Source organism: Podarcis vaucheri (genome assembly GCF_965113315.1).
Source record: "Podarcis vaucheri genome assembly, chromosome: 9".
Lineage (NCBI taxonomy): Eukaryota > Metazoa > Chordata > Lepidosauria > Squamata > Lacertidae > Podarcis > Podarcis vaucheri.
The window spans coordinates 11,002,912-11,030,757 of NC_138767.1; the positions used below are offsets into that span (position 1 = coordinate 11,002,912).

At 45.6% G+C, this 27,846-nt stretch overlaps 1 protein-coding gene across 2 annotated transcripts in view; it reads left to right on the top strand.

Annotated features, from left to right (window-relative positions):
• The window catches only part of SHROOM3 (shroom family member 3), a 229,511-nt gene that overhangs the window by 49,517 nt on the left and 152,148 nt on the right, over window positions 1–27,846 (top strand). Inside the window, exon 2 of one of the 2 annotated variants that reach the window (XM_082236253.1) lies at window positions 7,508–7,662. In XM_082236253.1, the coding sequence (XP_082092379.1) occupies window positions 7,508–7,662 (155 nt within the window). Of the gene's footprint in view, window positions 1–7,507; window positions 7,663–19,012; window positions 19,107–27,846 lie in introns of those variants that run through there. The other variant, XM_082236258.1, reaches the window with a different exon arrangement.

Consider the following 27,846-nt stretch of genomic DNA (forward strand, 5'->3'; position numbering starts at 1 on the left):
CATGTACAAATTTGCGATGACCGGTGAGAGGGGCACCTATGGGATCACCCCTACTTACATGCACAATCACACCACCACCCTGCACAAATAAACTCCGTAGCCAAGACTCTCATCTCCAGAACCAAACGCCTGGCTGACAAAGACCACTTGACAACTGAGTTACAGAATCTCTCAAATGTGTTAATCGCCAATGGATACCAGAAAAACAGGGTTACGAAGCTAATCCAAAAAGAAACACCCCCCAAAAACCAAGACACAGAAGAAAACAATGGCATGGCCCTCCTTCCTTATATCAAGGGCACTACAGACAAAATCAGCAAAATCCTCCATAAACACAATATCAAAACAGCCTTCTGCACCAACCAAAAAATAGCCAATATCCTCAGAAACCCAAAAGACAAAATCCAGCTGGAAAACCAAGGGGTCTATGAAATACCCTGCAAAGTCTGCCCAGCCACGTACATTGGACAAACAAACAGACGAATAAATGCACGTATCGCAGAACACAAGAATGCCGTCAAAAAAGAAGAAAAAACTTCCTCTCTTTTCCAACACATGAAAGAAACAGGACACGAAATTAATTTTGCAGATTCCAAATTGCTCTTTAACATGGAACATCACCACAAGAGAATAATCATGGAAGCCATCGAGATAGAGAAACACCCTCACAACATGAACAAGCGTGACGACACGTCCCGCCTGCCAGACATCTGGAAATTAGCCCTCCCCACAAAAACCGACACCAGAACCAGAGGCACACAGAACGCCGTCACCAATCAACCACACCAGACCCAAACCCAGACCCTCTCCACAGACATATTACAGACTCCATCCAGTAGCCAAACTATAGTGGCACCTCCGGATGCTGCACCCCCCTGCAATCCCTACACAGATCTGGCTGGCACAAGGCACAAAACCACAGCTCGCCCCTATACACGAAGCCAAGCCAGAGCACAACTAAATGCAGCACAGCCATCTTCTCAGAAAAACTCTTCACAAGCTCAAGAGGTCAAGACACGAAAGCTTTAGCAACTAATCTACACTTAATGACCCACCCAGTGGTATTCAGAATATCACTCATGAAATCACTCAAGATATCCCTCAAGTAATTAAGGAACAAAAGAAGAAAAGGCACACTAATCTAGGAACTTCCTCTCTGCCCAGAACGTTGGAGGCTATACACCACACCCCTCAACAGTATTTATAGGAACTCAAACACCAGATTCTGCTCTGTTCCAGTAACAAGAAGCCGAAAGCACCAGCCTGAAGATGACGAGTGAGACCTCGTCGAAACGTCGCACAGACACCCCGACTCTTACACGGGAAGACACCCGAAGACACCAAAACCTGCATATATATATATATATATATATATATATATATATATATATATGCCCCACCTTCCCCGGCTGGAGCCGGGCTCAGGGCAGCTAACACCAGTAAAATGACAATAAAAACATTACGGGGGGTGGGCAATTTAAAATACGGGTTAAAATGCAATTTAAAATGCAGCCTCACCAAGAGACCCCGTGTGCCATCCGAGGTGTCTGGAGACAATGGAAGAGAATGCAGCTGTGGCACTGCCACCTTAAAGAGTCTTTTTGCCCAGGGTTACAGGGCCTGAACTCAGTCAGCCCTCCTTGACATTCTCCAGGCCTGACGCAATGGCAGACCTTGAGGTTTCACATTTTAGCAGCGCCCTGTGCAACACCCAAATTTGGTCCTCCCCGCCTTCCATTCTAGCTCATAGTTGCAGAGCCCCCTTGTGGCACCCCCAGACTCTGCACCCAGGGCGACTGAACCTGTCACGCTTCTCCAAATCCGCCTCTTCCTAGAACTGCATTGTCTTCCACTGTGTCCAAACACCTTGACTGTGTCTTTTCAAAGGCCAGGCAAAAATTGGTGTTGATACGGAATGCAGATGCCAGGCCAGATTTCTGGTGGGGAAATATGATGCCCTATAGAGCCATTTGCTGCTCCTTGTGACTAGCAGGAGCAAAATATATTCAAATATATTTAATTTCATATCAGTTACTAAATATAGAATTTGTGTCATGCTGCTGCGGCAGTTTGATTGTCTTAGCAGAGTTAATACATATATTACCTTACCTGGTCATTGAGCAAGAAATGCTGCTTCAACATTTGATGCTTTCCTTGTATTCATATTTATAGCTCAATCTTTGTTTCATATTTGTTTTGTTTTGTTTGTTTTCATATTTATAGCTCAATCTTTGTTTAGTAAGGAGATGAAGAGAAGGAGCTTCTCTTTGCTTCCTAAATAGAAATCTCTCGTGGAGCCAGCAATGACTCCAAGTGGAAAATCAACTTAAGGACTAAGCCTTCTTTCTGCTATTGGATTAAGAATTCAGAGTCGCCACAAGGAGTCAAATAAGGAAGCACAATCCCGTTTACACCTTTGATGCCAGCAGCAAATTTTGTTTTCTAGCAGGTTTCTAGTCTTCATGATCACTGTGAGAGAAACTCAAATATAAATCTGCAACTTTTTCATGCAACCACACAAGTCGCTCTCTCATTATCTTAGTTTTATTTTATTTTATTATCCTGCAGAATAGTGTATTATCAGCACCAGCAGTTCATTTGTGCTGGCTGTTTTGCCACAATTATCTTTGAGAAGAGCAGGGCAGTTGCTGTGGCCCTCAGTACTCCTGCCTTCCAGATCAGATTTCCTTTCAAAATTTCAAGGTATGCAGAAATTATAGGTTGCCTTTCCCACCTCGTTGCATTTATGAGGCTGTTCCTCATAATACACAGCATCGGCCTGGCATGTAGAAGGTCCCCCAGTCCAAACCCTGGCATCTCCAGGTGGGACCTAGAGGATCCCTTCTCTGAAATCCTGGAGATCTGCTGCTAGTCAAAGTAGACAGTACTGAATTAGGTGGACAAATGGTCCAAATCCTTATGAAGTAGCTTCCTATGACTGCTATATAATACTTAGCAAAAAAATCCAAATAGATAATATCTCATTTCCACATTTGTATATATAATAGCGCAATGACAAACCTAGACAGCATCTTAAAAAGCAGAGACATCACCTTGCCAACAAAGGTCCGTATAGTAAAAGCTATGGTTTTCCCAGTAGGGATGTATGGAAGTGAGAGTTGGACCATAAAGAAGGCTGATCGCCTAAGAATTGATGCTTTTGAATTATGGTGCTGGAGGAGACTCTTGAGAGTCCCATGGACTGCAAGAAGATCAAACCTATCCATTCTGAAGGAAATCAGTCCTGAGTGCTCACTGGAAGGACAGATCCTGAAGCTGAGGTTCCAAGACTTTGGCCACCTCATGAGAAGAGAAGACTCCCTGGAAAAGACCCTGATGTTGTGAAAGATGGAGGGCACAAGGAGAAGGGGATGACAGAGGACGAGATGGTTGGACAGTGTTCTCGAAGCTACAAACACGAGCCTGACCAAACTGCAGGAGGCGGTGGAAGACAGGAGTGCCTGGCGTGCTCTGGTCCAGGGGATCACGAAGAGTCAGACACGACTAGACGACTAAACAACAATATATAATAGCTAAATCATTTTTTGTCACTGTCTCCTTACCTTACCACAGTGTATCTGCAGAAAACACAATGCAGACAACTGTTAACAGATATTACCGTATCCACATTGGGGATAAGTGGAAACTTTTTGTTCAGACTTTTGTTTTAGCATCTAGTGGTATTCTAGATGTTCTGAGGCCTCCTTCCAGTGCGCCGATATCACCACCTCCTTTGCAGTGTGGGCTTCAAAATATATCCACTGAGCTATTTCCTTCAGCTTGCCCTCTCTGCACTTGCTCAGTCAACTCTGTAGTTCTTGTTTAAAACAATGAATGCTCTTATAGTTAAAGTACGGAACTCATTCCCACCAGTGCTTTTTTTCAAGAAAAATAGGTGCCAGAACTCACCATGAAGTTGAATTGCTCACCAGCCCTGAGATGTTTTGTTTCTTTGAATAAAGAGTTAACTTCATGGACACCTTGTGAGTTATTGCAGACCTGTACCCAACACCCGCCATCTGACACAGAGTAGGAATTTAAATTTGCATCTCTCACATCCAGTGATCAGTTCTAGATGCTGCCCTGGATTGCCCTGGTTACTTAGGAGCCTGTGGGATTCACGGGTTTTTAAGCTAATGTTCACCTAGATCCCAAAGGCTAGAATATGTTGGGATACTGCCAGGGAGACAAAGTCCATCATGGCCCCCAAGCCGGCTGCCGGATGATCCATCGACCTCCCGTAGACACGCAGTATCAGCAATTAGCGACATGAGCTCCAGAACATTCTAGAGCCGACTCACACTCTTTATCAGCAGATAATGCACAACCAAAAGTTGCACTCAGGAGAGCATTATTTACAGGTTTTAGTCAGCGTTGATCAGAACAAAGAAAGACATGACTGCCTGCATCAGTGTCTCCAGACAGAGAGAGAAACGAAAGCAATAGAAACATAAACATCCTGTGAACAGGACATGCGCAGACTCTGTGACTCACAAAGCCTGCTCCCTTTTAAGGTGGAATGGAAATATCCTAACAGAATAGACTTCCTTCTCTTGGCCACTTGGACAGTATCCCCAGTCTTGCTACCCTGAGATCAAACGACCAATCCTGACTCTTTACTTTTCTTTCCTGGCAAGGTCTCATGTTGGCGTGCTGCGTTTCATGTTTCCTGGTTTCACTGTTTCCCAGTCTGTCTGTTGAAACAGGTGCTTGGTGAAATAGGTGGTGTCTCCCGCTGGGCTTTTGTTTGCCTTTGCAATCATGGTGACGTTGGCTGAAGGTAGAGTTGTGTATCTTATGACGTCACTTGCTGAATCTGAGCACTGCTGTTGTCTTTGGGTTGACACCACACCCTAAATGTAAATACTTCTTCCAGGTTTATTTTCAGAATATGGCCCTGTTTAAACTGCAGTGCACTGGAAGCTCAAAGATGCTGTCGAAAACCCACAGGGTGATCTAATTTTGAGTGAAATCACTTCAGCTCAGCTTCAGCCCTAGCCCTTGGTGATCTTTAACACAACATATCCCTTATATATCCTATAGGTCACTGCAATCAGCAGGTGAGTGTCTCCTTAAAGTCCCCCAAATACCAGAAACCTTTACTATTTTCAAAACTCTTTTTAGCTGATTTTATGTTTGTTATTTGCCTTGAGACATCACTAAAAAGCCGATTGATTGATTGATTGATTGTTATTAATAAAAAGCACAGGAGTAGATCAACCAGCTTGACAGGCTAGCTTCAACTTTACTATATACAGTGGTTACATACGCTTCGGGTTACATACGCTTCAGGTTACAGACTCCGCTAACCCATAATAATAATAATAATAATAATAATAATAATAATAATAATAATAATTTATTATTTATACCCCGCCCATCTGGCTGGGTTTCCCCAGCCACTCTGGGCGGCTTCCAAAAGAATATTAAAATACTGTGATACATTAAACATTAAAAGCTTCCCTAAACAGGGCTGCCTTCAGATGTCTTCTAAAAGTCTGGTAGTTGTTGCTCTCAGGTACCTCAGGTTAAGAACTTTGCTTCAGGATGAGAACAGAAATCGTGCTCCTGCAGCGGCAGCAGCAGGAGGCCCCATTAGCTAAAGTGGTGCTTCAGGTTAAGAACAGTTTCAGGTTAAGAACGGACCTCTGGAACGAATTAAGTACTTAACCCGAGGTACCACTGTATTTTTATCCAGATGGATAAAGAAAACTGGTTTATACAGTATATGCATAGGAGCCAAACTGAAGCAATATATTGATGCACAGCTTTCTTATGTAATGTGTGGAACTTCTCAAGCTCACTGTGTTATGTACTGAAGTTCTCACCCTGGGCCAGCAGGGGGATCCTGCAGATAGTTATGCAAATGAAGGATCGAAAGTGACGTTCAGTGATTGGATAGTTTGTATGCAAATGAACGATCATTTGTGGCGTTCAGTGATTGGATAGTTTTTGAAAGTTGTTACAGTAACAAGGTATTGGAGCTCTATATAAGCAGGCTGACTGAGCCCTTCAGCTCAGTTCAGTTCTGGCCTCAGAATAAAGAAGAGCTGTTTGAAGAATTGCTGTGTTGTCTGATATGTTCGCCCACAACTTAACACACTGTTTGCCTCATAAACATATGAACCAACCTAGACCGTGTGATCATCGTCCGAGGCCCTTCTTTGTGTGCTTCCTCTGCAAGAGGTCCAGAGGATGGCAACACGAATATGGGTCTTTCCTGTTGTGGCTCCCCATCTGTGGAGTGCTCTCCCCAGGGAGGTTCGCCTGGTGCCTTAATTATACACCTTTAGGCACCAGGTGAGAATGTTTCTCTTCAACCAGGCCTTTGACTGACAGACATCCTTTACCCTTTTAAGTATGTGTGTTTAATTTTTTTTTTTGGGGGGGGGGTTATTCTTTTGTTTTGTTCTTGCTCTTGTTTCTATTATATATTTTGTGTTTTTATTTTGCCTTTTTATGCTGTGAACTACCCCAAGATCTTCAGATGAAGGGTAGTATACAAATTTAATAAAATAAAGTAAGAATTATCAAAGAGTGCTTTTGGACCATTACAATTTTCTTGTGCAATTCAGTCACATACCAGCAAATTCAGAATGCGTAATTATAGTTGATTGGGAAGCCTTACTCAACAAACCCACTTTCCCCAAATTGGACTTTTTGCAATAAGTAAAGTGATGTCAAAATGCAATGGAAGACGGGGGATAATGCCTGCTTGACGCAATGTCACTTAATCTGGCTGCAGATTTCTCCTTGCAGTTTCCCCCATCTGCAGTTTGAATTGGCACAGCCCAACAAAAAGTCGTACCACATGACTCTTGTGATCGTACAGCTTGGTTCTAAAATACCAGCCACAGTCTGATAGGCCACATCACATATGTTTCAGGAAGTTTTGTTCCACTTCAGGCCAGAAGCACCAAGCTGAGGAGTCCTGGCACATTCTGATTTCTGTGTCTTGTTGACTTTTGGTTTCAAGGTTCAGGCTGTTTCCTTGCAAACAAATGGTTCTGAGAAAGAAAGAAAGAAAGAAAGAAAGAAAGAAAGAAAGAAAGAAAGAAAGAAAATTGTTAAACTGGATAGAACAATTCAACTTGGCAGATACATTGCGCCATCTCTTGATACTTCTTAAGTACTGAAACAAAAGAAGCACAACTGGAACCCAACAATACTGTATTAGGATGTGGTGACAGATAGAATTCCCTGTGAGATTTGTGCTTCCTAACAGTAGGAACAACTGAGTGCTAGGGTAGGGGGAACCTGCCAAAGGAGGCTGTGGAAATATTGTTTCTGGAAATCTTGCAAGAGCTTTGGGGCTGAGAACTGAGTCAACTTTCAGCAGGGCTGAGAACAACAACTTTATATTCATGCGGCATGTAGAAATAAATTTGAACGTCCACAACAATTTCATTAATTTCTCTAGGGTGGGAGGAAGGAGTGTGTGGCGAAAAGCAATCCTGTTGAAACCATTGTTCTGTTTCTCTCCTTGTGCCCCCACCCCCCAATCTAGATTGAAGAAGGAGGGAAAGCAGATTTATTGAACTCTCAGCTGCAGCCTGGGGATGAAGTGGTGAACATCAACGAGGTGGAGCTCAGCAGTTCCAGGCAGAAAGCCATCTCCTTAGTGAAAGGCTCGTGCAAGAAATTGAAATTGCTTGTCCGCAGGTAGGTAAGCGTAAGCCACGATGGAGGTGCAAAGGGTTGTTGCGTACTGTAATGGGTATCAGGTGGTTGCTCGAGAGCAATCAGGCAAGATGCCTCACTTGTCTTTCTAAAGCTTTATTATTGGTGCTAAAAACCTTTACAATTCAGAGCGCCTCTATTCCGTGTCTTGCTCATTCACTGGCAGAATCTGAGAGTGGGCGGTCCTTAAATCTTCCCCAGCAGAGTAGTTTCTTGACGCCCAGTCTGCGCCTCCCCTCTCTGTGCAAAAGCCTACTGCGCAAGGAAGGCTTGGGTAAAGGGAGACCTCCTTCTTCCCCGCTTTGCCCAGGCAAGGTGTCCTGGCACCGCCTTGCTTCCTCCGAGCCCTGAAGCTCCTCCCCACTAGAGGCGTGGCTTCCTTCCCCCACTGAGGAAATGCTGCTTCCCACGATCTTTGGGGGCTCTCTGTAATCCATCCGCCTTTCCCCCCCTCGCCCCTGAGCTGATGGCAGTTCCCTGACACATACTATTGCAATTCTGTCACAGTTCTTGTGGTACTTGCTAAAATTATGTGGCTATCAAATACCTAGGGATCGCTGTTGCTCACCTAGCCTCTTTGTTTCATAAATGCAATCCAGATAGCTGCAAATGAGTCTAAACATAATGGCAGTGATTCCAACACTTGTTTTTTCGATGGACCACTTGAACATTGCTTGAGGTCTTGGCAGGCCGGCCACTTAATGATGCTACAGCAGGCAGAAATGCCATGTGCTGTACTGGCTTTACTCCTCCTTACCTGGTGTCCCTCAACAATACTGCACGTATTGAGAAGGTCCAGGCTGTTGGGGAGAAAAAGAATTCTCCTTCAAAGTGGAGGGTGGAGGTGCATTAAAAGAAGAACCCAGCAGCTGATCCTGTGCGTATTTACTCAGACGTAAGCCTCACCGAATCCATGGTAGATGTTCATAGGACTGCAGCCTTAGAAGCTTGATCTTATGCACCTTTTCTCAAAAGAAAGCCTGTGTTCTGTATGTCACTTACTTACGAGTAAGCTTTGTGGACTGAAAATCTTGATGGGTTTTATGCCTCACCTGGTGTTTCCCAACGATACCATTCATACTGAGGAAGAAAAGGCAGGGTTCTCAGAGTTCTTGAGGCTGAAACCTTTATTATTTCCTTATAAACCTCAGCCACCCAAGGAAGCATATCTTTGAAATGAATTCCTTGGTACTTAATTCACAACATCCCTTCCGTGGAGGTTTTTAACTACCCGGGACAGGTTGGGGTTGTGCAGAGTTGTTAAGGCAGCAGAGAGCATTGTTGGCTGCCCACTCTCCACCTTAGAGCAGATTTATGCCACAAGGTGCCATAGGAAGGCACTGGACATAGTAAAAGATCCATCGCATCCTGGTCACTGTCTCTTCGAGCTCCTGCCGTCGGGACGGAGATACAGGACGATGAAGACAAGAACGAGCCATCTTATGAACAGCTTCTTCCCCAGAGCGATCTCGGCCCTGAATGGGAAGCCTGGACTTTGAAAGTCATCTAATCTTCCTTGCTGTATTATACTGTATTGTTTTAATTAGTGTTTTTATAGTTGTTTTGATTTTGTGTGGAGTGCCCTACCTGGGTGGATGGAGCAGCCAAGTAATTTCGTTGTCCCCGAGAGGGGGCAATGACAATAAAGATATTATTATTATTATTATTTAAGCAGAGGTTGGATGGCCATCTGTCATGTATGATCTAGCTGAGATGCCCACATAGTATGGGGTTGGACTAGGTGACCCTTGGCAGTGTTATAGCTATGGGGAGGGGGGCTAGCCTGGTATTATTATTATTATTTTGCCCCAGGTGAAGCCTCCAGAGGGGTGCCAGTGAGCTTCCCAGCCTATATGTGTATGTGCATGTGCATATCTAAATGCATGGGGAGGCAGTGGCATAGTGTGGGTTGCCGGTGCCCGGGGCGTGGCAAGTGTTGTTTCTCCTGATGGACTGGGCAGCTGGGTTGGGGGGGTACACCAGGGGGGTGCACATGGAGCCCGTGTGGAATATGAATGAAACCCACCTCCAGTAGGCTCCTTGCCCTCTGCCTCCATCCACCTGCCCACTAGACCACCCTGCTTGCTACTGCGCCTCAGCCGCCAGGGCTCCATGCCTGTCATGGGGTCACCTGATTGTGCCCACTCAAAAATGTGTGCCTGGGGCCATGGCACCCCCACACTCTGGGGGTTCCAAACTGGGTCATTGACCCGGGTGAAATAAAGCCTAATTTCTCCCCTGCCATTGGGGTCTCTTCCACAGCTCTACTATTCTATGGTTCTGTGATTGTGTGACATCGGTTGCTTCTCTCTCTGTGCATCTTCAGTTTCTTCCATTTATAGAAAAAAAGACACACCCCCGGCCAGTCCACACCCCGATTCTAACGACCTGATCACCGGCGGTTAGCAGTCCATGAGAAAGAAGCCATGCATGGGGCTCAGTCCCCCCTTTCCCCCTTTTAATTTGGTCTATTTTTAAATCTAAGTTCCCTTTCCCCGCCTACACTTTATAGCAAGAGTTCTGCAGGTGGAGGCAGAGCTGTTCACCTTGCAGAGCACACTGTGCTTACAGAATGGCTTATCTGAGTCAGAATCGGGTCAAAAACAAAACAAAACAAAACAGAATGCATGCAGTTTCAGTGCCGATGTTAGCCAAGCCCAAGTGGTTTGCTGACTCCTTTCAGCGAGAACAATCAGCTTGCATTCCATCAGCATCACCTGAGCAGCGCAGCCATTTCCAGGGCCTGGGATACCTTCCAGATTCTCTTTTAGCCCTGTTAACTGGTTTGTGGCCTCTCCCCTAAAAGAAGCAGCTTTTGCTTATTTGCTTTCATTGGTCAGTTGCACACCCCTTCACTTCCTGGGTCAGCATTACTCTTCCCATACTGATTTATAAATAAAAGCACTATCATACCACTCTGACAGTCCTGGAGGATCCTGGGAGTTGCTGTTTGTCCAGAGAGCAGGGAATTGTGACTCTGTGGTGTCGGCAAACTACAGGTCCCAGGATTCTGCTTGATAATCAAAGGGGCTCGATTGTGCTTTAAACACATGGGGTGGATATGACCTGAGAAGTTATTGCCAGTTACCGTATTTTTCGCTCTATAAGACGCACCAGACCATAAGATGCACCTAGTTTTTGGAAGAGGAAAACAAGAAAAAATATTTTGAATCCCAGAAGCCAGGATAGCCAGCAGGATTGCAGTGCAGTGATCCCGCTGGCTGTCCTGGATTATGGGATAGCCGTGTGCAGCCTCTCCCGGGCAGGGGACGAAGGCTCCCCTTGCCCCGGAGAGGCTGCGTCCGGCCAAGCAAGAAACGAGCCCCTTCCATTTCTCCTCCCGCTTCACTGAAGGGGTGCTGTGCAGAGAAGGAAAGCTGTGCAGCGCCTCTCCTGCAAAGTGAAGCCAGGAGAGCAAGAGGGGTCAGTGCACACTGATCCCTCTTGCTCTCCTGGGTTCAGCGAAAGGAACGTGAAGCCTCCGGGGAGCGGCGGGAGCGCTCCCGTTGCGCTTCGGAAGCTTCGCGTTGCTTTCACTGAAGCCATGGAGCCTGCATTCATTCCATAAGACGCACACACATTTCCCCTTAATTTTTGGAGGGGAAAAAGTGCGTCTTATAGAGCGAAAAATATGGTATCCTGTACGTTGACAAATAACAGCAAAATACCTTTCCTACATTCAGTACATTCTGGCTATGATCCACAAAAGAACAGTTGGTTTAATAAGCCCTTAACTCGCTTGAACTTCTATTCTCACAGAAGATACTTTGGCCAGGATGCAATGAGATTCATTTGTTACTTCCTCGCATTTGATGTTCAGACAGAAGCAATAAAGCGGAAGTGTGTTTTGTGGGTTTGGGAGTTGGCTCTTTCTAGACAGATAAACCTCCATGTATAAACAAAAATGCTTGCGTCATGTTCACTGAGTAGTGCGATAAGTAGACCGTGGATGCTGGATTGATCACCAGTAAAAGCTAGGGAGGGTCCAATCTGTCAATCTTGGTTTCTTTCAGTTTGCCATATTCCAATCAGTTTGCATTAAAATTAAGTCTTCATGAAAATTCACCAGCATATATAATCTGGCAAACGTAAGGGAGAAATTCACAGAGGGAGTAGAATTCTAGTAAAGTTAAAGGTCAAGGACACCTGGACGATTAAGTCGTGTTAAAGGCGACTATGGGGTTGCGGCGGTCATCTTACTTTCAGGCCAAGGGAACCGGCGTTTGTCCACAGAGAGCTTTCCGGGTCATGTGGCCAGCAGGACTAAACCACTTCTGGCTCAATGGAACACCATGACGGAAACCAGAGCAGCGCACGGAAATTCCGTTTACCTTCCTGCTGCAGCAGTACCTATTTATCTACTTGCCCTGGCATGCTTTCAAACTGCTAGGTTGGCAGTAGCTGGGACAGAGCAACGGGAGCTCACCCCGTCACGGGGATTCAAACCGCCGATCTTCTGATCGGCACACCCAAGAAGCTCAGTGGTTTAGACCACACCACCACCCGTGTCCCCTGAATTCTAGTAAGGAGCTCTGGTTTGATGAGCAGTTTACCTGTCTCAGTGCTGCTCACTGATACTGTTTAGCTGTGAAAAAATAAGCACCTCTTAGTAAGTCTGCCTATGATCCTCATACACTTAAAATCCCAGTGGCCTGACTTTTCTTTCAGATTGCCCTGCCTTCTACCCTTCAGTGCATTTATTATATTGTTTTACATCTACTGGTTTAATTTATTGCCGTACAGTTCATTTGGCCTCCACCATGCATTTTATGATAGGGGAACATGAACTTTCCGCAATATAGCTGACAAGTCACTCCCGGACCTCGGTTTCTGTCGAAGGGGGAAATCAAAGCTGACTCAGGTGAGTTCTCAGGTCACCATAAGCGCACAACAGTTATTGGAAGGCATGCAAAGAAAATGGTAGATAAAAACGAATAGGGGCAAAAGGCTGACGTCCATTTGATGGATGGGATAAATATATATAAGGTCCACAAGCAGCGATGTGCATCCAGCTACCCAGCCCCCAATCCCCTCCGGTGCTGATCATGTTGCCACTGTAGAGCAGTGTTGTAATCTGCAACTCATGAGGGAGAACATATTTTTATCATGTTTCAGCAGTCATGCAAAGCAGGGCGAGCAGGAATCTCAATGGACTTTGAATGAAGGACCATTTCCCAAGCAGTAACTTAGCACAGCTTCAGGTAAAGGTAAAGGACCCCCGGATGTTTAAGTCCAGTCAAAGGCGACTTTGGGGTTGTGGTGATCATCTCACTTTTCAGGCCGAGGGAGCCAGCGTTTGTCCACAGACAGCTTTCTGGGTCGTGTGGCCAGAAGGACTAAACCGCTTCTGGCACAACAGAACACCGTGATGGAAACCAGAGTGCACAGAAATGCCATTTACCTTCCCGCCGCAGTGGTACCTATTTATCTACTTGCACTGGCGTGCTTTCAAACTGCTGGGTTGGCAGGAGCTGGGACAGAGCAACAGGCGCTCACCCCGTCACGGGGATTCGAACCACCAACCTTCTGATCAGCAAGTTCAAGAGGCTCAGAGGTTTAGACCATAGCGCCACCCGCGTCTGCGGTGGATATATAACTACCTGAAAAACCAAATATTTATGGCTTGTGGAGGAACAGTCATGTGGTCAGCCCGTGTCTGGTCTGGGCTATACCAATTCAGCTTGTAGTCAGGAGAACTCACATGACTGGGGGCACCTCTACTTCCCTCTGCCTCTGCCCCAATTCTCCCATTTATAAAATTAGATATCAAGGAGAATTCATCTCACATTTTTTCTTAGAGTCATACTGTGGCGTTCGTATGGAGCCCCTGGTCGTCTCACCAACTATTGACCCGTATACCACTAATCCGCTGCCACCAACCAGGTCCCCCCGGTAAATCACTTAGTCTCACTCAGGTTCTTAAGTTAACAATGAAGATTGTAGTTTATTGCAAACACAAATAAACTTTAAATGCATTCGAAACGCTGTTACCCTTTACCCTTATTTTAGTCTTATTTTATTCTGTCTCTAACTCTTCTACCTCCCCTCACACAAGAACCAACTGCACTAACTGTCTCTCTATTTCCATCTGTCTGCCAACTGCTTTCCCAACAGCCTTTTCCCAACTAACTAACTAACTAACTAACTAACTAACTAACTAAACCTAGGGCTAAGCCCTTTTATAAACATATAGGCTCCGCCTCTGGCTTTTCTATTGGTCTACCTATTAACTCTTTCTCTCCCCCTGTACAGACCTGTTCAAAAGAACGGGCAAACGCCACACATACCATCATAGAGTGTAGAGCTGGAAGGGACCCAGGGGTCATCTAGTCCAACCCCCTGCAATGCAGGGGTCTCAGCTAAAGCATCCATGACAGATGGCCATCCAAACTCTGCTTAAAAACCTCCAAGGAAGGAGACCCACCACCTTCTGAGGGAGTCCATTCCACTGTCCAACAGCTCTTACAGTCAGAGGGTTCTTCCTCATATTTAGTCCTTGTAAGTCGGTTCGAGTCCTACCCTCAAGAGCAGCAGGAAACAAGCTTGATCCATCTTCCATGTGACAGCCCTTGAGATATTTGAAGATGGCTATCCTCTCACTTGCCTCTTTTCCAGGCTAAACACACCCGGCTCCTTCAACCGTTCCTCATAAGGTGCTTGATCATCTTAGTTGCCCTCCTCTGCACACATTCTTGGTATTGTAGCTTTCCATAGGTGTCAACTCCCTGGGACCCCGGGCGCACGAACACCCACAAAATTCCCCATGAAAGGGGCCAGGGACTCACAAATTTCAGTGCCAGAGCCATGCAGGCAGCAGGTTACCCACGGTCGCAGGTCCAAGCTGGCACTCCTGTAGCTTTCGGGGTGCAGGGGATTTGTTTCCTAAAATGGATGCAGGATGGATTTGTTGAAGCAGATGGTTTTTAGAAAAGTGTGCCCTGCAACAAAATGTTGCAGTGCCTAGAGCAGTTGGTTCAGGCTTCCTGTTTTCTCGCCTGATCGCTTAGGATTTCTTTTCTGGAGTTTTCTCTCATACTTCTGCAAACCTGGAGGTTCACCCAACTCTCTTGTGAATGGATGGTGCTGTTTTGGCCTACATAAGTATTGGCACCTGGAGACGGACGGGGTCAGCAAACTTTTTCAGCCGTGGGCCTATCCATCGTCCCTCAGACCATGTGGTGGGCTGGACTATATTTTGAAAAAAGAAGAAGATTGAATTCCTATGCCCCACAAATAACCCAGAAATGCATTTTAAATAAAAGCACACATTCTACTCATGTAAAAACACCAAGCAGACCCCACAAATAACCCAGAGATGCATTTTAAATAAAAGGACACATTCTACTCATGTAAAAATATGCTGATTCCCGGACCGTTTGTGGGCCGGATTTAGAAGGCGATTGGGCCGCATCCAGCCCCCGGGCTTTAGGTTGCCTACCCCTGATATAGTGGTACCTCGGGTTAAGTACTTAATTTGTTCCGGAGGTCCGTTCTTAACCTGAAACTGTTCTTAACCTGAGGTACCACTTTAGCTAATGCGGCCTCCCGCTGCCGCCACACGATTTCTGTTCTCATCCTGAAGCAAAGGTCTTAACTCAAGGTACTATTTCTGGGATAGCGGAGTCTGTAACCTGAAGCGTATGTAAACTGAAGCGTATGTAACCCGAGGTACCACTGCATAGGAGTTAAAGGAGGAAAAGGAAGCTTAACAGCCAGAGTCCCTCTGAATCAAAGGAAAGATTCCTGCCGCTTTTTAGCATTCTTCAGTCACGTATAGCATTTCTTCTTTCATTACCAGGAGTTAATGGATTATGCCTCAAGAGTATCTGGCATTTTTACAAAAAAGCAAGATGCCAGAATAATAGTTCACAAACCATGTTAACCTAATTCCCCCCCCCCCCTTAATTTTGCTGTGGCATTAATGTCACTTCATGTGAGCTTTGGCACACAGTGCCAAGAAAGTAAATCAACTAAATCCCACTTTTGTGAATGAAATCAATTAGCAGATGGATTTGGTTCCAGTGATTATGAATCCAGTCGTAGCTTTGTAGGGCTTGCCGCAGCAGCGGATGCTAATGTTCTGCTCGAGTTAGTTTTGTGCAGTATTAATCATCTTCTTCTCTCTCTCTCTCCCCCCCCCACCACTCTTTGGGTGGTGCTGTGGAGACATTTCATCAGACCGGAAGCTTTAAATGTGAACTTTTAGATGCATTGGCTTCACATTGTTGGGTCTGGTTGGAACCATTTGTAATACTTCTGTCGCAAAGGCTGTGGTACATAGAATCTCAAAGCCTTTGGCTAGTTAGTCTAAAGACAAAGAGTCTTCATTCAGATGATCCTTGGGTAAACATAGAAAGCTGCCAAATGGGAAGTGTGCACATGATCACTTTTCTATGGCTGGGTTTTGAAAACCCACAATGTAAATCTGGTGGCAGTTGTGTGCAATGACGGACATAATGGTGTTCACACATTATATATCTCTCTCTCTCTATCTATCTATCTATCTATCTATCTATCTATCTATCTATCTATCTATCTATCTATCATCTATCTATATTGGTATAGTGGCCTTGATTCTCAAACGCCAAAACCCTGGAAGTAAGTTTTCAACCGTTTTCAAATGTTTTTCGGCTATTGTTTCCGGGGCTCCTGGACCAATCAGAAGCTGTGCCTTGGTTTTCAAACATTCTGGAAATCATGTGGATTAAGTTTGGTGCTTTTGTTTTTGCTATTTATTTTGTGTTTTTGTTTTTGAGGCTTTGTCGGTTAATTTGTTTTTGTGACTGTGTGGAACCCAGTTCAGCTACTGATTGATTGATTGATTGATTGATTGTGTGACTGCGGAAATGGATAAAAGCCCCCCATCCAAACAATGACTATCATCAGTGCAGGTAAGAAAAAAAATAATAATTAATTTTTATCATATACAATACTGTCTTATTTATTTTATAGTACAGTACATTGATTATTGCTTTCATTTTATGGATCAAAAGTCATGTCAAATTGCTGTTTTAGGGATTGCTTTTAAAAGTCTGGAATGGATTGATCCATTTTGCATTACTGTACTTTCTATGGGAAAGTGTGCCTTGGTTTTGGAACGCTTTGGTTTTGGAGTGGACTTCTGGAACACATTAAGTTTGAGAACCAAGGTACCACTGTAAGTCTAGATTTCGTTTTGCTGACATATATATTTTCTGGCACAAAGCCATCCTGCGAGCAACATGGCCACAGGTCTCCCAAGATCCCACTCTGGCACTTTAGCCACTATGCTGCACTGCCTAGGCTTTCCCTGTGCTAGTGTGCTCTAAGTTCCCGATGGCCACTGGATGCAAAACAGCTCATATTTACACTTTTTGTGTGTCTATGGGTGTAGCCAATACATGTGGATCAGATTTCACCTTTCTAAGTGGCCTGGGGTATTTGCACCGTATTTCACGACCTCCACGTTTGCAGGGCAGAGACATACAGGTGTCCCGTTTCCAGACTTTCCTGGTGATTGGGATCTCTTGAAGGGTTGCCCTCTTGGGTGCTTAATTCCCAAGTCCCTTTATAGAGAGATTTGGGGTGGCAGTGACTACCACGTAATAAAGCGTGGAATGAATATGAAGCCGCTGGGAGAGATCATCAGGGGGTTTGGGCTGGGTGTCCATCAATATGCAGATTGCAATATGCAATATGTTCTACCTCTCCTTCAAATCAGAACCAGTGAAGGCGGTGAAGGTCCTGTGTGAGTGCCTGGAGGCGGTTGGAGGATGGATGGCGGCTAACAGATTGAGGTTAAATCCTGACAAGACAGAAGTACTGCTTTTGGGGTACAGGGGGCGGGCAGGTGTGGAGGACTCCCTGGTCCTGAATGGGGTAACTGTGCCCCTGAAGGACCAGGTGTGCAGCCTGGGAGTCATTTTGGACTCACAGCTGTCCATGGAGGCGCACAGGTCAATTCTGTGTCCAGGGCAGCTGTCTACCAGCTCCATCTGGTACGCAGGGTGAGACCCTCCCTGCAAGCAGACTGTCTCGCCAGAGTGGTGCATGCTCTAGTTATCTCCCGCTTGGACTGCTGCAATGCGCTCTACATGGGGCTACCTTTGAAGGTGACCCGGAAACTACAACTAATCTAGAATGCGGCAGCTAGACTGGTGACTGGGAGTGGCCACCGGTCTTGAAAGACCTACATTGGCTCCCGGTACATTTCAGAGCACAATTCAAAGTGTTGGTGTTGACCTTTAAAGCCCTAAACAGCCTCAGCCCAGTATACCTGAAGGAGCGTCTCCACCCCCATTGTTCTGCCCGGACGCTGAGGTCCAGCACCAAGGGCCTTCTGGCGGTTCCTTCATTGCGAGAAGCAAAGCTACAGGGAACCAGACAGAGGGCCTTCTTGGTAGTGGCGCCCGCCCTGTGGAACGCCCTCCCACCAGATGTCAAAGAGATAAACAACTACCTGACATTCAGAAGACATCTTAAGGCAGTCCTGTTCAGGGAAGTTTTTAATGTGTGACATCTTAGTGTATTTTTTGTCTTTGTGGAAGCCGCCCAGAGTGGCTGGGGACACCCAGCCAGATGGGCGGGGTACAAATAATAAATGATGATTATTAAATCACGGTGCTGCATTTCTCCGGCGTGTTTGCTTGTTCGGGATTTACTTCTGTTCCAACCTCTCTCCTGTCTCTCTGTGTGGCATAATTGCATTCCCCAAAACTCCTGGCAAAAGCTGACTCACACTCCCCTGCCACTTCCCGTTTTTTTCCATCTGCTCCAGCCCTTGTCTGCAGTCCGGCCTGCTGGCAAAGCGTGTTCTCCCTAGCAGAGAGCACGTGTTGCGGTTGGGAACAGGCCACCCTCCAGTGACTAGGCAAATTTAGTTGAATCCCGACCATTTAAATGGTTAAACTGGGTTGCTGGGGTGTTTTGATTGTTGCCAATTCAGAGGAGGGGTCAGAGTCTATATATACAGGGGCCAGACGTTGGCACGGCCTCTTGGCCGTTTTGCATCGGATCACATGGAGCACTTGGACAATCTTCTCATTGTCTGGTTACATTTCTTTATTTCTTTATTTTCCCCTTCTTTTTAATCCTCTCTAGTCCCTTAAATAATTTAATTACCCCCCTTTCCTGTTCAATCTGCAGTCCGGCCTGCTGGCAATTGGCAGGTAGAGCAGTAATCTAAGAGCAGCGTTCAGCAGTTGGCTTTTCTGAGCGCCGGCAGGCAGCAGACAGAATCCACCTGCCTCATTGGCCTGCTACTGATTTGCCGGCCTCCAGTTCCCTTATGTACCAGCAGCAGCCTGCTCAGTCCTCCTTCCTCCCTTCCTTTCCCGTAAACGTGTTTGAGATGATCACTGCTTTGCCGCCACTGCCGCCTTTGCCTCTTTCAGCACCTCTCCAAACAAGCATGGCTGTCGACAAGACTCTCCTCCGGATTCTGTAAGGTAAAGCAATCTTTGCTTAACTCAGCGCCGAGAAGAAGGGAGAGTTGAATCTGGAACCTGCGTATACAATGGCTCGGGAGGAGGGAGGTGGAAATCTCAGGAATCCAGGTGGCCGGCTGCAATGATTCTTTAGGGCCCATAAAGTGGACAAACAAGTAGTCCGGTGGTGACAGCAGAAGAAATTGTCCAGGCTCTCTGTGACCAGTTTGCATCCTGCCACAAATAGAGACTTTGCCCAGCTTTGCTGGAGTTTTGAAACCTTGGCTGGTGAGGTAAGGAAGTTCTGTTAAGAGGTGTCACTTCAAAGTTGAGGCTTTAAGATTAAAAATTAAGGAAGGCCGCCTGGAGCGTGAAAAGAGTTGGCTTAAAGCCCTGCGCATGACGTGGGATGTGTACGATTTAAATCTCATAGTATGTTCTGTCTCCTACAAATGATTCACCTGCTGTCTCAGGGCTTTTCTAGTAAAACTTGAAAATGTAGAGGCTGTTCTGGGAGAAAGGTGGCCACTTCTCTCTCTCTCTCTCTCTCTCTCTCTCTCTCTCTCTCTCTCTCTCTCCCCCCACCCCCCCTGCCCAGGTAGAGCTCTGGTCTCTTTAACCGGAGGGAATTTCAACAGGTGTAGCTTCTGCTGGCATAGAGAAGCAGTGGTGGGAAATCTGCTGAAGTGACTTCTACTTAGGAGCAGCTGAGGTGGCTGATTTTAACATCAATATGGGGTGTGCGCATGAGGGTTACAGAGCCCTTCCGCATTTTACCTACCTGCCTGTTGTCCTTTTGCTGCTTCACTGGAAGTGAGCTGGGCTGGGAGAAAAGTGATGGATGGTTGTTGTTTAGTCGTTTAGTCGTGTCCGACTCTTCGTGACCCCATGGACCAGAGCACGCCAGGCACTCCTGTCTTCCACTGCCTCCCGCAGTTTGGTCAAACTCATGCTGGTAGCTTCGAGAACACTGTCCAACCATCTCATCGTCCCCTTCTCCTTGTGCCCTCCATCTTTCCCAACATCAGGCTCTTTTCCAGGGAGTCTTCTCTTCTCATGAGGTGGCCAAAGTATTGGAGCCTCAGCTTCAGGATCTGTCCTTCCAGTGAGCACTCAGGGCTGATTTCCTTCAAAATGGATAGGTTTGACTCTCAAGAGTCTCCTCCAGCACCATAATTCAAAAGCATCAGGTAATTTAACAGGGCTGAAGGTTACCTGAAGTTGTTCTTTTGAACCCAGAAGCACTGTCCCAAATTCCTGGGAGTTTCAGTTGATGGTTGTAATTATTTGCAAATGAGAGGAAGCCACTCTGCGCATGCTTAGAGGCACTCTTGTATTCCATGCTTCTCAGTTTCCAGAGGGAAACCTGTCACGGAAAACTACCTACGCCTGGATTCAAATAAAAAGCCCTGATTGTATATAATAATAGGATTGCTGAAACAGGGTTATGAAATTGACTTGCACAAATTGAAGATGTCTGCAGTGAAGCAGTCAGGCAAACACTCTGTTAAACACTGTTTAGTGAAACAGATTGGTGTAAGAGGCCCAGAGGTGTAAATGTGACTTGGCATTTGAGGCCAGTATATTGAAGTTGAAGAGATGTCTGCAAAGGTTGCTTTGGAGTTTGGGTGCTGTTGCAGGGTCAGGGGGTACAGTTTTAACAGTTCACTCCTATCAATTGCAATGAAAATGTGTTAAATAGCAGTCTAAAGATGACTCACCACCTAAAGACTCAGAGGCCAAGCTGATCCAGAAAACTTTGTTGCCGTTTGGTGGAAATTTATGTTACATATGAACAAACATATCTTATTTTATGTTTGTTTATGTTACATATGGAAACCCAGCCAGATGTGCGGGGTATATATAATATATTATTATTATTATTAATTAGATTTATACTTGCAGCAACTTTGTGAGAAGGTAAGGCTGATCCATGAAAGGCCATCCACTGAGCAGGAGAACTGAGCGCAAGCCATCCTGGAATGATGCTGTAAATCCACTGTTTTGTACTGTGAATACAGAACCAGCAGTGCCAACAATTTCAAATTAATTAATCGGTATTAAAATACTTTGATCTTTGTGGTGCAGATGATGGACGTTAAGTGGGATAGAGAGCACTACTACTTCTTCTTCCCTAGGGCTGTATATGTTTTTAAAGGACCTGGGTAGACATAATCCTGATTTAGGCGTGCAGGTCCACAATGGTGCCACCCTAGTTTGCACTGGGTGAGACTATGCCCAATAACATACACAACTTTATCAGATGTCTTATCAAACTATGATGTGATGGACTTTGAATTGCGAGTAAATATATCGGCTGGGTTTTCAGTTCCCATAGTGAAAAGATAATCCTAGATCTGAGAGCAATGTGCATCTTTCAATCTATGCTGCGGCTACTTTTTCCAGCAGTTTTGCTGTTTGGCTGTGATATGTGAGATTCTTAGTGAAGCATCACCTATCTTTTCAAAGTAGAAGGCCAGAGCCTGAGTTGGAGGATGGATGGTGGCTAACAGATTGAGGTTGAATCCTGACAAGACAGAAGTACTGTTATGGGGGGACAGGAGGCAGGTGGGTGTGGAGGACTCATAGGTCCTGAATGGGGTAACTGTGCCACTGCAGGACCAGGTACACAGCCTGGGAGTCATTCTGGACTCACAGCTGAGCTGTCCATGGAAGCGCAGGTCAATTCTCTGTCCAGGGCAGCTGTTTATCAGCTCCATCTGATATGCAGGCTGAGACCCTATCTGCCTGCGGACTGTCTCGCCAGAGTGGTGCATGCTCTAATTATCTCTCGCTTGGACTACTGCAATACAGTCTACGTGGGGCTACCTTTGAAGGTGACTTGGAAACTACAACTAATCCAGAGTGCGGTAGCTAGACTGGTGACTGGGAGCGGCCGCCAAGACCACATAAAAGCAGTCTTGAAAGACCTACACTGGCTCCCAGTACTTTTCTGAGCACAATTCAAAGTGTTGGTGCTGACCTTTAAAGCCCTAAACAGCCTCGTCCCAGTATACCTGAAGAAGCGTTTCCACCCCCATCGTTCTACCCAGACACTGAGGTCCAGCTCCGAGGGCCTTCTGGCGGTTCCCTTACTGCGAGAAGCAAAGCTACAGGGAACCAGGCAGAGGGCCTTCTCAGTGGTGGCATCCATCCTGTGGAACGCCCTCCCACCAGATGTCAAAGAGAAAAACAACTACAAGTCTTTTAGATGATATCTGAAGGCAGCCCTGTTTAGGGAAGCTTTTAATGTTTAATAGGTTATTGTATTTTAGTGTTCTGTTGGAATGGCTGGGGAAACCCAGCCAGATGGGCGGGGTATAAATAATAAATTATTATTATTATTATTATTATTATTATTATTGACAAATGATTTTGTGGTGCATATAAGTGAAGCTTGAACCTATCCATCTGTAGGAAATTGTGAATGTTTGAGGTGGAGGGGGTAGGGGGGGAGAGAGACCCACTGCCCAGTAGTTGAAGGCATTCCTTGAACCTACCTGGTGCTGTTGTAGTCTTTTGTAGTTTAATCTAGTTAAACTGCGGAACTCCCTGCCACAGGAAGCAGGGGTGGCCACCAATTAAAGGTAAAGGGTAAAGGGGCCCCTGACCATTAGGTCCAGTCATGACCGACTCTGGGGTAGCGACGCTCATCTCACTTTATTGGCTGAGGGAGCCAGCGTACAGCAGCATAACTAAGCCGCTTCTGGAGAACCAGAGCAGCAAACGGAAACGCCGTTTACCTTCCCGCCAGAGTGGTACCTATTTATCTACTTGTACTTTGACGTGCTTTCGAACTGCTAGGTGGGCAGGAGGCCACCAATTGGAATGGCTTTAAAAGAAGATTAGACAAATTCCATCGGTGGCTACTGGCCAAGAAGGCTATGCTTTACCAATACTGTCGGAGGCAGTCAGTAACGCTTCTGAATATTAGTTGCTGGAAACCGCAGGAGTGGAGAGCGCTCTTGTGTTCGAATCCTGCTTGTGGGTTTCCTGCAGGCATCTGGGTTGGCCCTTGTGAGTACGGGATGATGGATTAGATTGGCCATTAACTTGGTCCAGCAGGCTGTTCTTATATTCTTAAAATCTTTTGTGAGGAAAGTCTCTGTTACAAGGAATTTTTCTTCTTTTTTTGTTGTTGTTTCATTGCTCTTTACGGATTGTTGAGTGTCTGTCAGGATACATGCAGGTTAAAGTGCTGACAAATGTCTGGGGGGATTTAAAGGCAAATCAGAAACTGATGCAGAAATGTGAACTGACTTTAAGTTAGGCAAAATGAGAAACTCGAATTTGCAGATTTGCCCATCACTACACGAAGATCGGGACGCGGGTGGCGCTGTGGGTTAAACCACAGAGCCTAGGACTTGCCGATCAGAAGGTCAACAGTTCGAATCCCTGTGACGGGGCGAGCTCCCGTTGCTCGGTCCCTGCTCCTTCCAACCTAGCAGTTTGAAAGCATGTCAAAGTGCAAGTAGATAAATAGGTACTGCTCCGGCGGGAAGGTAAACGGCATTTCCGTGCGCTGCTCTGGTTCTCCAGAAGCGGCTTCGTCATGCTGGCCACATGACCCGGAAGCTGTACGCTGGCTCCCTCGGCCAATAAAGTGAGATGATCGCCGCAACCCCAGAGTCAGACACGACTGGACCTAATGGTCAGGGGTCCCTTTACCTTACTTGAAGATCACCTGGATTGTTGCTTTTTTGTTTTTAAAGGTTATGGAAACCCTGACTGGCACACTATGTGGCCCTGTCATTGTGTAGAGCTGCCAATTAAGTTGAAAAATAAAGAGAAAGGGAGAGAAAAAGAAACTTGGAGCTCCCAAGTTATACCTAGCTTCTAATTCAGCCTAGATAATACAGTGCTGTGGTAAAGAGACTGAACTATGAACTCCCTGATTCAGATTTCAAACGGGAAGCCTTGGGCAAATCTCTGTCCCTCAGTCTCCCATCTGTAAAATGGGGACAATAATACATGCCTGTATTACAGGGTTGTGAAGTAATATATACCAAGTGCTTTAAAAAAGCGAGATTTAAGTGCAACAACCTGTTTTAATTTTCGTACTCTCGGAAGAGTACTAGTGATGTCACATATTGGTTTACTTCAGCAGCAAAATCCTGTCATTTGGTTCAATGTTCAATTATTTTTACAAACTGGAGTTCCCAGAGACAACATAACAATTACTTCAGGCAAGTTGCCTTGTGAGAGCAGACTCCTGGAGCGGGGCCCTTTTACTCTATAGAAGTAACAATAGTGATTTGATTAATCACTACTTTAAAAATAGAACCACCTACAAAAAAAGATAGAGATGAAAGAATGAGAGAGCCACCTGGAACTTTTCATTCTTCCTTTATGCCCAAGTTAAGCTCATAAATACCAAATCACAACTATTGTGTGTAGAAAAATTCTTGCATGCCAGCACAACCCAGCCTCTGTTAATTCCCCACCAGTCATTGTCTCATATTACAAAGGTGTAAATGATCCAGATTCAAAAGTACGCTATTGAGTAATGCAGGGCAAGGTGGGGAGATTAAAAGGAAACCTTTGTCACTTTGTAAGACAACTATTTCAAATATTCTGCTTTTAGACAACTTTTAGAAAACATCTGAAGGCAGCCGTGTTCAGTGACGTTTTTAATATCTGACGTTTTATTATTTTTTATATTTTGCTGGAAGCTGCCCAGGGTGGCTGGGGAAATCCAGCCAGATGGGCGGGGTATCAACAATAAAATTATTATTATCATTTATTTCAATGAACTCTGTGTATGTCCATGCCATGATACCTCCAGTTGTCTGGTGTGACGCATTGCCCCAGTGTGATGGAGGCTTCCCCTCAGAAAACGTAGTCATTTATTTTATTTGCCAATCATATGTATACATCGCCTTTTACTGGAAGACAACAGGGTGAGAACACATAAAATCAAAGTCAACGTTAAGCAATAATATGAAAACAAGCCAACATAAATTCCGTACAGATAACCCCGGGACCGCTTTATTGTGTTCTGAGATGCCTGGGCTTGACCTTGGAGTTAATTATTTCAGATCAGATTAAAGTGCTCCTGAGCAGGTGCAGAGGTCATTTCTGTCACTATAATAGTTGCAGAGAATACGCACACCTAGACATCAGTGGCTACTAGCCACAATACCTGTGTTCTGCCTCCACCAGCTCTGCTACTGCTATTACAAGTAATAACAACAACATGCTATTATTATTATTATTATTATTATCAATATTAACATTATTAACAGTAGTAGTGGTGCTGCCCTCAGGGCTATCATCTGACTAAGGAATATTTAGTTGATATAGAAACCTTACATAGTAACTTAAAAGGAATGCATATACAGTGGTACCTCGGGCTAAGTACTTAATTCGTTCCGGAGGTTCGTTCTTAACCTGAAACTGTTCTTAACCTGAAGCACCACTTTAGCTAATGGGGCCTCCCGCTGCTGCTGCACTGCCGGAGCACGATTTCTGTTCTCATCCTGAAGCAAAGTTCTTAACCTGAGGTACTATTTCTGGGTTAGCGGAGTCTGTAACCTGAAGCGTATGTAACCTGAAGTGTATGTAACCCGAGGTACCACTGTACTACCCAAACCAAAATGTAACTTTTTCAGCAGATGTGCAGCAACAGTGCTGTTGCTGCTGCGATTATGCCACACTTGCGTTTGACACCTCAAAAAGCAACAACTATATTTAAGTTTTTAGAATTTGCAGATTCATTGAATCAGGTAAGAGCTGAGCTCAGTGTTCCTGAATTGGAGGGCGAGCCCTAAAATACAGATACAAACTAATGAGTCCGAGCCTTCTAGTTCATAAGACCTTAGCACCGCATCCCACGCTACTGAATTATTTTGCCTGCCCTCCTCCCCCCCACCTAAAATCTTTATTTCCCCCCCTTGCCACCTGATGGGTGAACCAGAAGCGGGGGACAATGGCCTTTCCTCCTGCAACATCTCCAGACTAACCGGGGAAGAGCCCCTTGCCTGGAGACAGGCGAGCAGCTGCCTGCCCGGGGTTTGTCTAGAGGGCAGCGGCTGCCCTGAACTGAAGCTGCAAAGGCCGCAGGAATGCGAAGAACGCCAGAGGCATGCTTGAGTGCGCAGCTTTAGAGCCCGGCGCTGAGGACAGAGGCTCGGCCGTCTTGAGTGGCAGCTTGCCATAGCAACAGCTTCTCAAGACGGATTTTTATTATCATTAAGAACTCTCACGCAGTTTAGGATAAACAGGGCAGAGGTTTAGGGCCCAGTCTAGCTTATAGGGGCAGTGCAGATTTCCCTAGACCAGCCTTTCTCAACCTGTGGGTCCCCAGATGTTGTTGTTGTTTAGTCGTTTAGTCGTGTCCGATTCTTCGTGACCCCCTGGACCAGAGCACGCCAGGCACTCCTGTCTTCCACTGCCTCCTGCAGTTTGGTCAAACTCATGCTAGTAGCTTCGAGAACACTGTCTAACCATCTCGTCCTCTGTCGTCCCCTTCTCCTTGTGCCCTCCATCTTTCCCAACATCAGGGTCTTTTCCAGGGAGTCTTCCCTTCTCATGAGGTGGCCAAAGTATTGGAGCCTCAGCTTCACGATCTGTCCTTCCAGTGAGCACTCAGGGCTGATTTCCTTCAGAATGGATAGGTTTGATCTTCTTGCAGTCCAGGGGACTCTCAAGAGTCTCCTCCAGATGTTGTTGGACTACAACTCCCATCACCCCTCGCTAGCAAGGCCAGAGCTCAGGGATGATGGGAGTTGTAGTCCAACAACATCTGGGGACCCACAGATTGAGTCCTAGATGGTAATGCTTCAGGCTGTGGGTAATGAGTTGCACAAATCCACGACTCCTCTCCCTGCTCCTGCAAAACTCCGAGCTCCCTGCATGCAGAAGCCTAGCTTATCAGGGGAAAGCCCAGCCTTTCCCCTGAATTGCTGCTTTACTATATGCAGGGAGGCTGGCCCTGTGTAAGAATATCCAAAACTCGCCCCGCTATGATTTGGCTACTGAAGAAAGCATTTTGCTGCTTGAGGAAGTTTTGCTCCCTCTGGCTGTGACAGAGTAGTTGTGGATAACTGTGTTTTAGTTCGTCACCACCCAACCTCTCCTGTATGCACCTATCGTTTTATTTTATGGGCTTCCTCATTTTTTGCAGAATCCCCTAATTATTAGCGATTATTAGAGGAATATAATGTGGGACAGATATTTTAGAATCAATAAATTAAATGAGATTTATTTATCTTTAATTTATGAAAACCCTTTATATTCCTCTAAAGAGAACCTTGAGTGGCTCGCTTTTTTAAAAAAAGGTTCTATTGATTTCAGTTCTCTTGGTTTCTCATTTTTCTAAATTTAAATCAGTTCTCCACATTTTGCTGCCATTTACGGTTTTTGTTTTCATCTCCATGAACGTTTGCCAGCAATTTAGGGCTAATTTCTCCTAGCAAGCACATTTTTATGTGTAATGTGCACTTTTGTCAGCAGTTTAATATAATGCATTTCTGGATGCTATTTTCACTGGTATTTTCCTTTGTTAGCCATATTTCCCCTTAATATATGCATTCTTGTAAACGTTGGCTGGAGAGCTGCACCGCAAAATTCAGACAAGTGCAAATTTCGAAGGAGGGCTGTACAGTGGTACCTCTGGATGCGAACGGGATCCGTTCCAGAGTCCTGTTCGCATCCTGAAGCAAACGTAAGATACGACTGCGCATCTGTGCGTGCGTGGGTCATGTTTCGCCGCTTCCGCGCATGCGTGTGACATCATTTTGAGCGTCTGCGCTCTGTTACT